The 14432-nt window shown below is 33.2% G+C and overlaps 1 protein-coding gene and 2 long non-coding RNA genes across 4 annotated transcripts; 1 reads left to right on the top strand and 2 right to left on the bottom strand.

Moving 5' to 3' along the window:
- Positions 1 to 4194: 4194 nt before the first annotated feature.
- Positions 4195 to 5940, top strand: LOC123659568. 2 transcript variants are annotated; one of them, XR_006744033.1, is made up of 2 exons: positions 4195 to 4497; positions 4868 to 5940. It is a non-coding gene; the product is annotated as an uncharacterized LOC123659568 (long non-coding RNA). The 2 variants fall into 2 exon arrangements; XR_006744034.1 differs by lacking the exon at positions 4195 to 4497 and adding an exon at positions 4504 to 4790.
- Positions 5941 to 6466: 526 nt separating this feature from the next.
- On the bottom strand, positions 6467 to 7167 carry LOC123659566. Its single transcript, XR_006744032.1, has 2 exons — positions 6806 to 7167; positions 6467 to 6717 (listed from the first exon to the last, which is right to left on the bottom strand). It is a non-coding gene; the product is annotated as an uncharacterized LOC123659566 (long non-coding RNA).
- A 1460-nt stretch (positions 7168 to 8627) lies between these two features.
- On the bottom strand, positions 8628 to 9824 carry LOC123660012. The gene is made up of 2 exons (XM_045595155.1): positions 9693 to 9824; positions 8628 to 9327 (listed from the first exon to the last, which is right to left on the bottom strand). The coding sequence occupies exon 2, from the start codon at positions 9308 to 9310 to the stop codon at positions 8657 to 8659; it is 654 nt and encodes a 217-aa protein (XP_045451111.1). The 5' UTR covers positions 9311 to 9327; positions 9693 to 9824; the 3' UTR covers positions 8628 to 8656.
- Between the last annotated feature and the right edge of the window lie 4608 nt (positions 9825 to 14432).

Genomic DNA, 14432 nt, shown 5'->3' with positions numbered 1-14432 from the left:
AGTGCAGATGCTAGGAGAATCGTTAATGCCCTAGTATCATGCTTAGAGAGTTATAAATTAAATATTAAACAAATGATTGGAATTGGAACTGATAATGCATCTGTTATGACAGGCATTAATAACGGGGTTCATGCAATCTTAAAAAGAAAATATGGTATAAAAAAAATTGATACTGGTACGATGTGTTTGCCACTCGGTGCAGTTAGCAGTGACCCATGCATCCGAAAATATTCTGCCAAGAAATATTGAGTTTTTGGTTAGAGAAATTTATAAATTGTTTTCTGCGTCTCCTAAGCGGCGAGATGAATACACAAAAATATATGAACTTATTAACTGGGGCGAAATTTCGTTAAAAATCACCAAGGTGTGCGATACACGTTAGATTTTTATAGAGCCAGCGATTACAAAAATTGTGGCACAGTGGGAAGAATTAAAATTACATTTTAATTTGGTAAAAATCAAAGACAATTGTTACTCGGCTGAGCTTATTTACAACATGCTCGAAGACAAAATAAATTATTTATATTTTGTGTTTCTTAAAAGCGTTTTAAATGATGTTCAAATAGCGATTAAATCATTTGAAAGCGAGGACTCTGATCCATTAAAACTTCTCAATACACTCAAAACAACTGATAGAATCAGTGAGCAAGAGAATTTGAATACCAAGACCTGTAAGCAGGAACTTATTAGATCCAATAACTGACAGCGACATCAACCCCAGGCCTTATCTTGCCTACATGTTTGAAACTGCAACATCTCAACAAAATTTAGATTCAGAAGTTTTAAACGCAATACGACAACGACGCTTCGCCTTTTCACTAAAATTACTCAATGAATTACAACAAAGACTTCCAGACAACTACAAGCAGCTAGAATCTATAGCTTTGCTAAGTCCAGAAAAGCAATTAAACCAATTAAGTCAAATACTATCATCGAGGTTGCCGAAATCTTGGGGTTTACACCGGAAATAATAGATAAAATATTGCAACAGTGGCACATTCTACATATAAATAAGTGGCATTCTCAAGAAATAGTTAAATTTTGGGTTGAAGTACAAAAATTTTGAAATTCTTCTGGTGACAACATATACCACGATATAAGTACTCTTGCTTTAACTTGCCTTTCACTACCAAATTCTAATGCAGAGGTAGAGAGGTTATTCTCTCAAATGAATTTGGTTAAAAATAAGCAAATAAATCGAATGAGTTTGATAACTCTAAACTCAATCCTCTTCACTAGAGATTCCCTCAGGAAAAGTGCTGCTATAACTGTGTTTTACCTAAAGCTGTACTGCATAAAATGGGTACCGCTGAAAAATATTCAAAATCGAAAGATTCTGAACCCCAGCTATCGACATTTTCCTCTTTAATTGATTAATTTTTAATTAATTTTTTTGTTCAATGCCTATATAAGACATTTTTAACTCACTTGTAAGAATTATAAAATAAAAATTATTGGCAGAAATTGTATTATATATTGTAAGGTATAATGGCGATCGTATGTCATTTATAAAAGAAGAAGACGAAGTTTTAAGAATGTCTAGCAACTGTGTAAAGCTAACAGTTGGCAACAGTGGTTTAGATTAGTGCTCCCGCACACATACAATTAAGTTGGCCGACTACCGAACAACTAAATTGCGTACGTTTACAATTTAGTTGATCAACTTTATTTTGTTAGTTGGTGAGCCGCAGACTATAAGATTTAATCAGTGACAGTGTTGCTAGCGCGGTGCGTGTGCGTGAAAATGCGGAAAAAACGCTCTAATTGCTCTAATAATAAAAAGAAGACGAAAACAAAAGAGAAAATTTTGGGTGCCCCATATATTAAGTAATAGATTAGAATATGGGAAGCATCATACATTGCATTCTAAACTCAGAATTAAATCAGAATTAATTCAGCTAAATTTTTTTCATACTACAGAATGAGTATTTCGTCTTTTGATAAGCTCGTATATCTAATTGGGCCAGCAATAATCAAACAGGACACACCCGTCCGACTCGCTATAGCCGTTGAAGAAAGGATTTTTTTTAGTATAATTAATATATATCCACGGGCTTTTGAAACCCATGTCCTTTTTTATTTCTAAAAAATGCTATTTGTTTTAAATTAAGGTTCATCTATAAGTTCTTCTACTTTTTCGTTAGCAACAACTGATCGGGACGCAGACGTCGTACCCGTCGACGAAGATCCGGGCATAGGGAAATCACGCGCACGCGTGTAGTCGTCTTCCATCTTGCCGTGCGATTGACCAACTAAGTTTGGATAGTCGGCGAGCTTGTATAAGGTACCTAACCTTGCTGTTCTAACGAACGGTTGGACAACTTTTTAATTGTACGTCGATCGTGAATTTCGATTCTGATGCGATCGGTATCCAAATAATTACTTGGACAATTTAGTTGGAGAAGATGTGCGGGCTACCATATGTCACTATACCTATTAGTATACTCTGCGATTTAGTCGGCCAACTTACAATTGTTTATGTGCGGGAGCACTTGGTCTTGATTGGACGTTGTCAGGTGCGCACTCTATTGTACTAGTACACCTTATTACTACTATTAGTACTTAGTATTACCCAGATTTTTTGACCAAATGATAATAAATAGTATCTGGCTACAAAACAGTGTATTGGTCGAAATACTTTTTTTTTTTCATCATTTTGATGTTTTTTTTTGTCTTCTGGCACCAAAGATACGATTGTGAAATAACAAACCTTATTATTTGATTTTCATAAATATAGCGTAAACAAAATCCTTTTAAGTAAAAGTATATTTAAAAGAATTTTTAAATCACTAAAATTCTCAATTTTTACCTACGCTAAACAAAAACTATAACAAAAAAAAAAAAACTTTTACGTAGAAGGAATTAGTTTACGTTATTTTCATAACAGTTTTATTGGAAAGAGGACATTAAAACGCAATATGAATAGAATGCACAACGTGATGTAACTTGTACGGTCTTAACACGTTAATCAACATTAATCGTTCGTTCGTAGTTCGTACCGTTATGGTGTATACCTCTGTTTCATTTTAGAGCTAACGAACGTCGTACGAATAACATCATCTCGGACAGTCGGATAATCGGACAGTGTGATACTCGGACGACGGACGGTCGGACCCATAGACGTACAATTGATTGATTGATTGGTTTAATGGCTTTCAGTTGTGCCAGAGAAGCACGATTGATTCCGCCAATGTCACTTATACTAGAGTAGGGTAGACGTACAATACAAACTCGTGTCTCGACAGACCGCGGTGAACGTAGTTCAACTTTAAGTTCAGTAACATAGATTAAACAGTTGATAGCAGTGTTATCAACCCTACTGTTTTAACAGTAGATTTGCTGTTTTTACATTGATGCCTCTGTTTTCTGTATCTTTCCTAATTTCTAATGTTTTTCAATTAGTGTTAAGCCTTATTATCTATTTAACTATGTAATATGTTTTGATGACCACTAAATAATAATAAACAATGATACCAGATGGCAGTATTTACTCTTGTTATGATTCGAGGGAATTCCTCGACCAATCTTATGTGATTAACATTCATGTTTTATACACGGGGAAATCATATAAAAACTTTAAACAAAATTAACCACGTACAAAATTCTCCAAAACGTATTTTTCGGATATTTTAAAACATTTCAAGCATTCATAAATGTTAAACATTTGTGTGAATTGTGTGAATTGCTGAAGAGAAAACTTTTGTGCTTACTTGCAGCGCCAACGTGTAAAGATTATTTTCTGCTATAAATATTATGAAAACTTAATTACGCATCAAAATATCGACCGTAAGGTCATACACATTAAATCTTTAAATGAGTAGCAAACGGTTAAATCCAAAATAACTGATTGGCACAAAAAGGCACATAAAGAAATTTAACAACAATACGTATGATTTTAAGAATAAAAGTGAGTCTGAAAATATTAAAGATGAGGCAATTGAGGATTAAAGTGGAAAATAATGTGACTTTAACAATGTATGTGAGTCCTGACAACAAATAAAAGTAGGTAATTATTTTAATTATACGAGGAAAGTATGAAATCTGCCTTTTCTAGTTTACCTACTGCTTTCTCCTGTTTTTGTATTGGTGATTTGCTGTTTTTTGTTTTTTAGATTCTTGGGGTTGGCAGCACAGTTTTTATTTTTTTTTTTTTTTTCGTACCTTACTAAAGTAACGTAACCTTTTAGTACATCGTGTATGTTTATATTACTCTTTGGTACATCGTGTATGTTTATATTACTCTTTGGTACATCGTGTCCGGTAGGAGCACAGAGTACATTGGCAGGAGTAATCACAAATCACAGAGCACATCAGCACAATCACAGAGCATAGTAATACTTACAGGCACAATCGTACACAAAGAGTATAATAATAAAATACGGAGATCGTACACGTGCTACCCATAAGACTAGTTTAGATGTTTTGTAATTTGTTATTTGATCAAAGTTTTAGAAGTCCATACAACTAAAAATATATATTTGGATGACCTAGACAACAGTAAGTAACTGCGTATTTACTTCAAATATAAAATAACGATAGTAGTAAAATATAACTTTGACAAGTCATGTTTAGTCTTCTGTAACATAACAATCAAAATGTTTTACTATAAACTTAATAAATATTGGTGTGAATTACTATTAGTTACTTCAATTTAACAAATATACTCAAAAAAAAAAAAAAATTATTCATATAAAGAAATTAATTGCCTCACTTCAAAAATCAACCTCTGTAAATAATAATTAATTTATCTAATGATTAAAAGTCATTTCGACTATTTGTTTCTAGTAATAGTAAGTGGTACTGAAATTAAATTGAAATTGTTCACTCTAATCTTACAATTCTATTATTACAAATCTGTTGTTTACAGCATTAATATTACAAATAATGGCTACTGATGACATATCACGAGGTGTGGGGATGGGGAGATTGGAAATAGAGCCATGCAAAGCTTTAAATAATATCAAGGAAGAAAATCCATTTTTAAATCCCTCACAGAGAAAAGTTGTATCGAAAACCTTAACTCAAACAACCAAATGTACCTGCCTAAGTCAAAGAAAACGAAAGGTTTCAAAATGTAAAAGGAAGCATAAACTATTGAAAGACCCAGTTCTGAAGCATCGTATACATATTTCTCTTCATCATTCCTACAATATACAAAATAGAATAAAAAACGAATGCCCATATTTATTCCATAAAGATGTAATGAATGTTAAATTTACCAAAAAATGCAATGCTGATGATGTAAACTTACACACATTAGTTGATAATTGCAATCAACTAAGTATTTCATCAGATAAAAGCCAAACAGTTCTAAAAGTTAATAATGTAAATGATTCTGTCCAATGGTGGAACTGTGAAGCTAACAGTGAAAGACAATTGAGAGACTCAAATACAGTTAGAAGTTCACATGGATCCTGTTAATTAAAGTAATTAAATAACTAAATAAAATTATAGAACTAATTAAATAACTTCTGACTTTCTTATTATTTTATTCTGTCAATTTCTTTTTTATTAAAAAATTTTATTAATTAATGGTGCATTACCTTGTATTGCAAGTGGTATGGAGGAGTATGGTGGAAACTATTTGATTACAGATGTAACAATTGCAATTCGAACGTACGAACGACAATAAACAAACATGTGACTAACTCGTCGAAGTATTGAATGGCGCTCTCCGACTGATGCCGGTCGCTGCTGTCTCGAGTACTCACACCAATTTTTGCATTGGCTGTTTTCACGATTAAAGAAAAATATATATTAAAATGCTAAGGTTAAGACGTTTGGCTCCCCTTTTAGAGAAAAATCCCCAAATACTTTTTTGTAATTTTGTAGTGATAATTATTGTACTCAGTTAATGCGAATTATTCGCACAGGTATAGCTTACTAGCTGTAATAATGTACTATTTTACGTGCAAAGTTATAATAAATGATACTGTATAATATGGGAGTTTGAATTATATTTTTTTGAGGACCTTGTGTTGAAACTACAATGCAAAATGGTAATGAGGTGTAAAATTCGTGGCTGAGTTGGTAAATTAGGTGGCAAATAAAAATAAGAAGGACAAGTAAAAATAATTGTTGATCTTCACTTGATGCTTCTATAGAATTTAGTTAAATAAGTTTTGTTGGCACTGAAAAAATGACAAATTAGTTTATAAGAGGCTTATCTTGTTTTCTCATTGCTTAGTTTAAAATGAAAGTTAGATCACGTGGGCAATAAAGAAATCTGAGGCTAGACTTATTATTTCCTATATTAAGAAAAGTAATAAATTAATTGATAACATCACCTTAATTCAAGATGCCATATTATATGATGTCGACATAAAAGGTACCTATTCAGTTTTTTTTTTGTTATGTACTCTTTACATTATAAACTATGTGAAAGCACACTTTATAAAAATTAACTACCAGCCTCTTTATAGCTGTTTAAAACTTTTCAAATGTAACAAAACAAAATAAAATAATATTTTTTTAAAGTATTTTAGGTTTTATTCATTTTGATTACAATATAAATGTTAAAAATACAACTGATTTATATCACTAATAAAACATTTCCTAGCTAGCTAGAAAATAACATTAATTCTTTACTTCAATTCTCTTATCCATTATAGTGGTTGACATTTCACCATGATCCCAAGCAGGTTGTTCGTTTTCCATTTGATCAGAGCTTTGTATCGGACTCAAAATATTCGAATGTTTGCTAATTTTACATATCAACTGGAATTTAACATACAATTTTAAACCGATTTTATGCAGCATTTATTTCAATAAACTACATCTGTCAATTTTTAAAGAAAACTTTTACCTTATAAAATTTAGGCTTTTCGTATATCCACACACAAAATATTGACAAAACAATAACTGTGATAGTAAAAATCAAATAATTACTAGAATAGTAATATGCGTCAACAAATATTCCGTACCAATTAACGTTAATTTTTTGCATTTTTAATATTTTGTAGTAAAGATATGTAGACGAATAATATTGGTAAGGGTTGTGCTTGTGATCATATAATATTTTAATTTATTGTTTTAAATGACGACGAAAGTCGTTATAGCATTTGCGCCTTACCCATAAAGTTGATAGAGTAGAATAAATATTAAAGGTTTACCGTCATCTTCCTTTGTCAACAAATTTGAAGACTTTTGAAACATGTCATTTGTCACAGAATTATAGAACAGATAATAAATAAGTACCTACTGACTACCGATTAGAAGTTTTATTAATCTGTAATCAGTAATAACTAAACACCCACCAACTTACCTGGTTATTTTAAATATCTGATAGCGATCCTTACTCATAGTAGGGAATATATCCAGTGGAGCAGCGTAGTGAATTAAGCTCCAATCCTTCTCCCTACATTGAGAAAGATGCCAATGCCCAACTGCCAATGCCAGGCCGTAAACTGCTAACCACTGCTATATTTTATAACATATATCTAATATTTTATTTTTTCATACTAGCTGACCCCGCAAATGTTTCTTTGCCATATATGTTATTAACCCGCTTAATCCCCCCTCCCCCTTATAACTTAGGGGTATGAAAAATAGATTTCGGCCGATTCTCAGACCTACCCGATATGCCCACAAAATTTTATTAAAATCGGTCGAGCCGTTTCGGAGGAGTTCAATGTTTAACACCATGACATGAGACTTTTATATATTAGATATTTAATAATGAAGTGGGAATTTAAATGAAATAGAATCTGTACATATATATTTTAATGCTCAAACTAAAACTTTTTTACTTTCATATCTGTGCACAACATGATAATTGATCAACAGTTCAGTACAAGAGTTACATAGTGTATGGTATATCAACATACAAAATATTTTTATGACATGAAATTCCCACAAAAAGTAAAGGTGCCCATAAATATCAAAAAGATTTGTTCTGATTTACAAGTTTGCCTTTAAAAGAAGTGACCAACAAAATGGCTTGATTGCAATATATTAAACACAGTTAAGCAAGACCAGTTGCTAAATCTTTACATCATAAAAATTAAAGCAGTACTTTACTTTTGTACTTTGGATCTTCCGAACATCAGTTTGACACTGGGTGAAATTCAAAGTCTCTGTATAATTGCCTTGCATAAATATTGCATTCTTGTAAACTTTTGACATAATTCACTAGGAAGATTGGTTCACAAACTTCTCAATCTCAACCCTCTCCTTTTATCGTAGACTGAATAGACTACTCATAGAATATGCTTGAAAGCGCTGTATTTACACCACAGCAGTGTTAGCGTACAGCACAGCTGTGAGCATAATAACACTGTACGATATGTATCAAATCCAATGTATATGTAAATACATTTATAATAAATACATTTTAGCTTAAAATATTCTGCTATTACATGGTGTAATTTATTCACCAGATTTTTATTCAAACATAATCGACAAACTTGTAAGTGAAACATTATAATTTTAAGTTTCATATTAGACACATTACTCAGTGCACATGAATGGGATACGTTCTCACGTTGGGATGATTAATAATTATAACTTATAACAATAATACACTTATTTTTTGATCAAACATTGAAAAATATTCTAATAATGTTAAATTATAACATTCATTATAATCCAAATTAATAAATATTTTAATTAGAGCAATATATGGACCGCTGAATTATTTACTTAATAATATTTTACATTAAATATACATCATTTCAGCCATTGAAGACATTTTTTTTGGTATGTAAACTAGAGTTTCAAAATAGCTAGCTAGTTCATCAATTGTGACATCACAAGGCGGATTTAGAGCTTCTTGTGAGCAGGATCCATGTGAACTTCTATCTGTATTTGAGTCTCTCAATTGTCTTTCACTGTTAGCTTCACATTTCCACCATTTGGCACAATCATTTACATTATTAACTTTTAGAACTGTTTGACTTTTATCTGATGAAATACTTAGTTGATTGCAATTATCAACTAATGTGTGTAAGTTTACATTATCGGCATTGCATTTTTTGGTACATTTAACATGCATATTATCTCTATTGAATAAATATTGACATTCGTTTTTTATTCTATTTTGTATATTGTAGGAATGATGCACGCAATGATGCAAATGATGCTTTAGAACTGGGTCTTTCAATAGTTTATGCTTCCTTTTACATTTTGAAAGATTTCGTTTTCTTTGACATAGGCAGGTACATTTGGTTGCTTGAGTTAAGGTTTTCGATGAAACTTTTCTCTGTGAAGGATTTAAAAATGGATTTTCTTCCTTAATATTCTTTAAGGCTTTGCATGGCTCTATTTCCAATCTCCCCATCCCCACTCTCAGTGATATGTCATCAGTAGCCATTATTTATAATATTATTGCTGTAAACAACAGATTTGTAATAATAGAATTGTAAAGATTAGAATGAACAATTTCAATTTAATTTCAGTACCACTTACTATTAGTGGAAACAAATAGTCGAAATGATTTTTAATCATTAGTTAAATTAATTATCATTTACGGAGGTTGAGTTTCGAAGTGAGGCAATTAATTTCTTTATATATAAATATATTTATTTGAGTATATTTGTTAAATTTAAGTAACTAATAGTAATTCAACCAATATTTATGAAGTTTATAGTAAAACATTTTGATTGTTATGTTACAGAAGACTAAACATGACTTGTCAAAGTTATATTTTGCTACTATCGTTATTTTATATTTCAAGTGAATAAGTAGTTACTTACTGTTGTTTAGGTCATCCAAATATATATTTTTAGTTGTATGGCCTTCTAAAACTTTGATCAAATAACAAATTACAAAACATCTAAACAAAGCTAATTTATTTTAGTTCCAGTTCAATGTAGGATTACCAGTAGATAAAATTTATAATATCAATTAATTTTTAGTGTTAAGTGAATCATACATACTTTATCGGTTATCCATTCTCATACTTTATCGGTTTTTTTATAATTTTTCCATGCATTTTTCATTCCATGTGGTAATTATGGGCAAAACACATGAGTTCACGTTATGTTTTGCGTAAACTTGTGGAGGCCTATGTCCAGCAGTGGACTGTATAGGCTGTAATGATATGATGAATGATGATAATTTTTCCATTTATAAGTTTTAGTAAACTACTAGTTTTTAACGTTATAAAAGTTAAAATTGAGTATCAGAGAATAAACATATATATATATTTTTTAACATAGGTAGCAATTAAGTTGGATTGTAACTGTATCAATGTTGCTAAAATGAATATAATAAGTTTCTATCGTGCTACATAAGGCTCGTGGTCGTCGCGAACGATCGCTTGACGTCATAGATGACGTCACTGTCTGCGACCACATCACGCTCACTGCCCCCGAATTAAAAATGGGTCAGAGTTGGCTTGCATTAAAACGTGGTGGGAATTTAAAAAATAACTGTCAATGTCAAATTGTGAACATACATCTTTCGTTCGATTCTGCGAAAACATAACGATAAATTAACGGGAATGTCGAAATAAGTTTTACTTCAATCCATTCGAAATATTTACTCGCATTGCCCACAGCTGCTAGTTTTTACTCTACTGCTATATTGCGAGTACACAGCTGACCCCCGACAGCGCTCAAATATTAATATCACTCATAAAATTCATCTACAACGCTTGCGGCGACTTTTACGTTGGCGACTGATATGATCCTGGTCGATGGCGTTGCGGGCCTTTAGTGGAACGTATGCAAGGTATAAGTACGCAAAGGTATAAGAAGAATCATCGCATATGGGAAAAAAGATGAAAATGTGTCCAGCTGTATGTTGTAAATAACAGGTTAATAAACCTTCCACAATCGCGTCGGTGTAGATAAAGGATATAGTATGAATATATAAATTATAGTTCAAAATTCAACCGGAATGACACTTATATCGCACCAGAAGTATGTTAAGAAGTGAGCAATTACAAAGAACGTAAAGAGTATATTTCGGAGAGTGTGTTCAAGAACAATAAATAATAATACAATTGTATACAATTTGGTTCCTGATATCGTGGTGATGGACAGGGCACGGTCGAGGGTATTTTTAGTGGACATCAACGTCCCGCATGACGAGAACCTCGTGAAAGCCGAGACTGAGAAAAAACGTAAATATCTGGATCTGGCGCACGAGATTGTCGACATGTGGGGTGTGGGGTCCGCTGAAATAATCCCTATCGTAATATCTGTCAACGGTTTGATCCTGGTTAGCCTCGCTCACCATCTGAGGCAACTGGGGATCCGGGACGGTTCGCTCGCAGCCAAGATGCAGAAGGCGGTGTTACTTGACTCGGCTAGGATTATCCGCCGGTTTCTCAGCCTACAGCCCTAACCCCCGGCCGTTTGATCTCCTTGCCGGGGCGTATTCTTCCACCCGCTTATATTTATATATGTAAGTATAAGTAAATTTACTATATTATTTATATAAGTATTTATTATCATATATGTATCTATTATGTATTGGGCGGTCGGAGTGACATTCAGGGACCACCTTGCCGTGGTAGGGGGGCTTAAGGAAGGCTTGAACAAATTGTCATTAACATCTTGACCATACCCTACCTCGTTAAAGTAGCAGGCACAAATACCTTACAAAGACACCAACACCAAGACACACCTTTCCAATTAACGGTCCCGACAACCCATTCAATATGGAGACGCGATCAATGAAGAAACGTAAAGGGCCGCTTCCCGGGGGCAATCGCCGGGGCACATCTGGAGCTAGCGCTGGGTGTTTCAGCATGCGAACCGCTAGCGGTGAGGAGCTGAACAGGCGGGCTCCCACCGAGTCATCCGAAAATGCTACAGCCGATGCTGACAGACTGACTGACAGGACAACTTCAACAGAACCCTTTAGTCCAAGTACCATCTCATAATACACCATCGATTCCCTCTTCACCCCTTTCAAACAAAGATTCACCCACACCGACCTTGGATGTTGCGCGGGAGGCAAGTGCCTTTTTACCCATGTCCACCAAAGCCGGTAAACCGAGAGCGCGCATGAAGTGGAGTAAAGAAGTAAACCTATTTATCATGCGCACCTACTACTACATCACTAGATTAGAGACCGACCTAACCACCTACAGAAAACAATTGCACGAACTTTTTTTACGAAAATATCCGGAATTAAACGTCACAGAACAGAGAATCGCAGATCAAAGAAGAGCAATAGTAAAAAACAACCTTTTAAATCAGGAAACTTTAAATATAATTAAAGAAGAAATAAAGTCACAACTAGAAACAGAAAATGAAAGTCAAATCCATATTAATAGCAGTGTATCAACAAACGGTGATATTCAATGTTCTTCTACTCACCCAAAACCCAACACAAGGCACACTTCGCCATCAAACACATTCATCCCTTATTTTATCACATATAATACTCAGTCAACATGCACATTTTCTAATAACACTCAGACATCACATAAGTCAACACAGACTGAATTTGTTACTATAATGATGGATAACGACATTGATACGGTATTGGACCATAACCTAGGAACGATCACTCAAATAGAAGAAATCTGCGACAAATCCAGAACAGCACTAACACAATATTCAGGAATGGACCCACTAGTCCGACCAAAATTACCTAAACTTAGATACAGTTCTCACCTATTTCAGCTAGTCAATATGTTTAATCATGATATTCTGTTCCGATTTATTTCCGACGACACGAAACTAACCGACATACATACAATAGTGTATTGCGTAGCCTTAGTAATCTCCGAAGAACTTAACTATAAGGTCACAGAAAATATTAGAAGCACAAGGCCCAAAGACTGTAATAAACCACCATGGCAAATAAGATTAGAAAAGGACAGAAAAACTCAGAGCAGACTGTGGGCGAGTCACACAGTACATAAATAACAATAGATCCCGTAAAATCATTAAGCATGTCAAAAGAATATTTGAAACAAGAAACACACACACTAAACACGAAAATAGGAATACAAAACCGGAAGAGTTCATAGACACTTTAAAACAAAAGTTAGCACTAAAAGTTCATAGACTTAAAAGATACAAAAAGGCACAGCAAAGGAAAAACGATAACACAATGTTTAGCACAAATGAAAAAACTTTCTACAGAAACTTACACAAACCAAAAATAGACACAAATACAGTAAACAGTCCTATTATGCCCACACAAAAAATAAAAAATGTCAAAATAAGCCCGCTAAAATGTGGTCCCTAATAAATATTTTAAGCTGCAAGAAGTCGAAGGAAGCTACTGTTCCAACTCAGCTAAAAACCGAAAAAGGATTCATCAGTGATCCAGCAGAAATATGTGAACATTTTAACAAGTTCTTCTGTACCATTGGCGAAACACTGGCTAGCGAAATACCTACTACATATCATAAGCCACTAGTGTTCATAGGTACCAAAGTAGCATCAGCAAAGCTGTCTCAGCTATCGCCAACGTCAACTGATGAAATCAATAAGATAGTAGATAGCCTTAACTGTAATACGGCAGCCGGCATAGACGGGATAAACACTAAAGTTATCAAAAGCATTAAAACATTAATCCTTTCCAATCTTACCAATTGTATAAATAACTGTCTGGAACGTGGCATCTTTCCTGAAAATCTAAAAATGTCCAGAGTTACTCCTATTTTTAAGTCAGGTAGCAAAAATGATCCTGGAAATTATCGCCCTATATCAGTACTTCCTGTTATCTCTAAAATTTTTGAAAGAATTATATATAATCGTTTGGAAATATACTTAAATTCTAACAATATGATATCACATAATCAGTATGGTTTTCGAAAAAAATCAAATACACTCTCGGCTACAATAGACTTAATTACAAAACTTAAAGTAAATATAGACCAAGGGAAAATAGCTTTAGGTATATTTATAGACTTAAGAAAGGCATTTGACACCGTAAGCCATGAACTACTTTTAGAAAAAATTACAAATTTAGGAATAACTGGTAATGCATATAGTTTACTCAGATCTTACCTATCAAACCGTAGGCAGGTGGTTAAAATTGGAAATTATGTGAGTGAACCGAAACCAGTTACATTTGGCGTCCCTCAGGGATCAATATTGGGCCCCATGTTATTCCTAATATACATAAACATCATAAATGACGTGGGTTTAAAAGGCAACGTAACTTTGTACGCTGATGATACATGTCTATTTTACTTTGGCAGCTCAATACATACAATTATAACAGATGCACAAAATGACTTAAATTTACTTAATAAATGGTTTCAATACAATCTTCTTACTTTGAATACTTTAAAAACGAAATATATTATATTTAAAGCTAAAAATAAAAAAATTCCCAACTATCAACCCCTTAAAATAAATAACGCAGAAATTAATAGAACTGACCAGGAACGATACTTAGGACTCACACTGGACAGTTACTTGACATGGACACCACATATCGAAAAAGTTAGAAAAAAACTTATATCCCTAACTGGACTCATACGTAGTGTAACAAGATGTCTTCCACAAAAAGTTCGCTAC

This window comes from Melitaea cinxia, chromosome 14 (assembly GCF_905220565.1).
Source record: "Melitaea cinxia chromosome 14, ilMelCinx1.1, whole genome shotgun sequence".
In the NCBI taxonomy this organism is placed as follows: domain Eukaryota; kingdom Metazoa; phylum Arthropoda; class Insecta; order Lepidoptera; family Nymphalidae; genus Melitaea; species Melitaea cinxia.
Note: the sequence above shows the minus strand (reverse complement) of the source record. Positions and strands in the feature narration are given on the sequence as shown.

Coding starts and splice junctions, on each gene's coding strand:
- LOC123660012 (XM_045595155.1), bottom strand. CDS start 9,310: ATGGCTACTGATGACATATCACTGAGAGTGGGGATGGGGAGATTGGAA.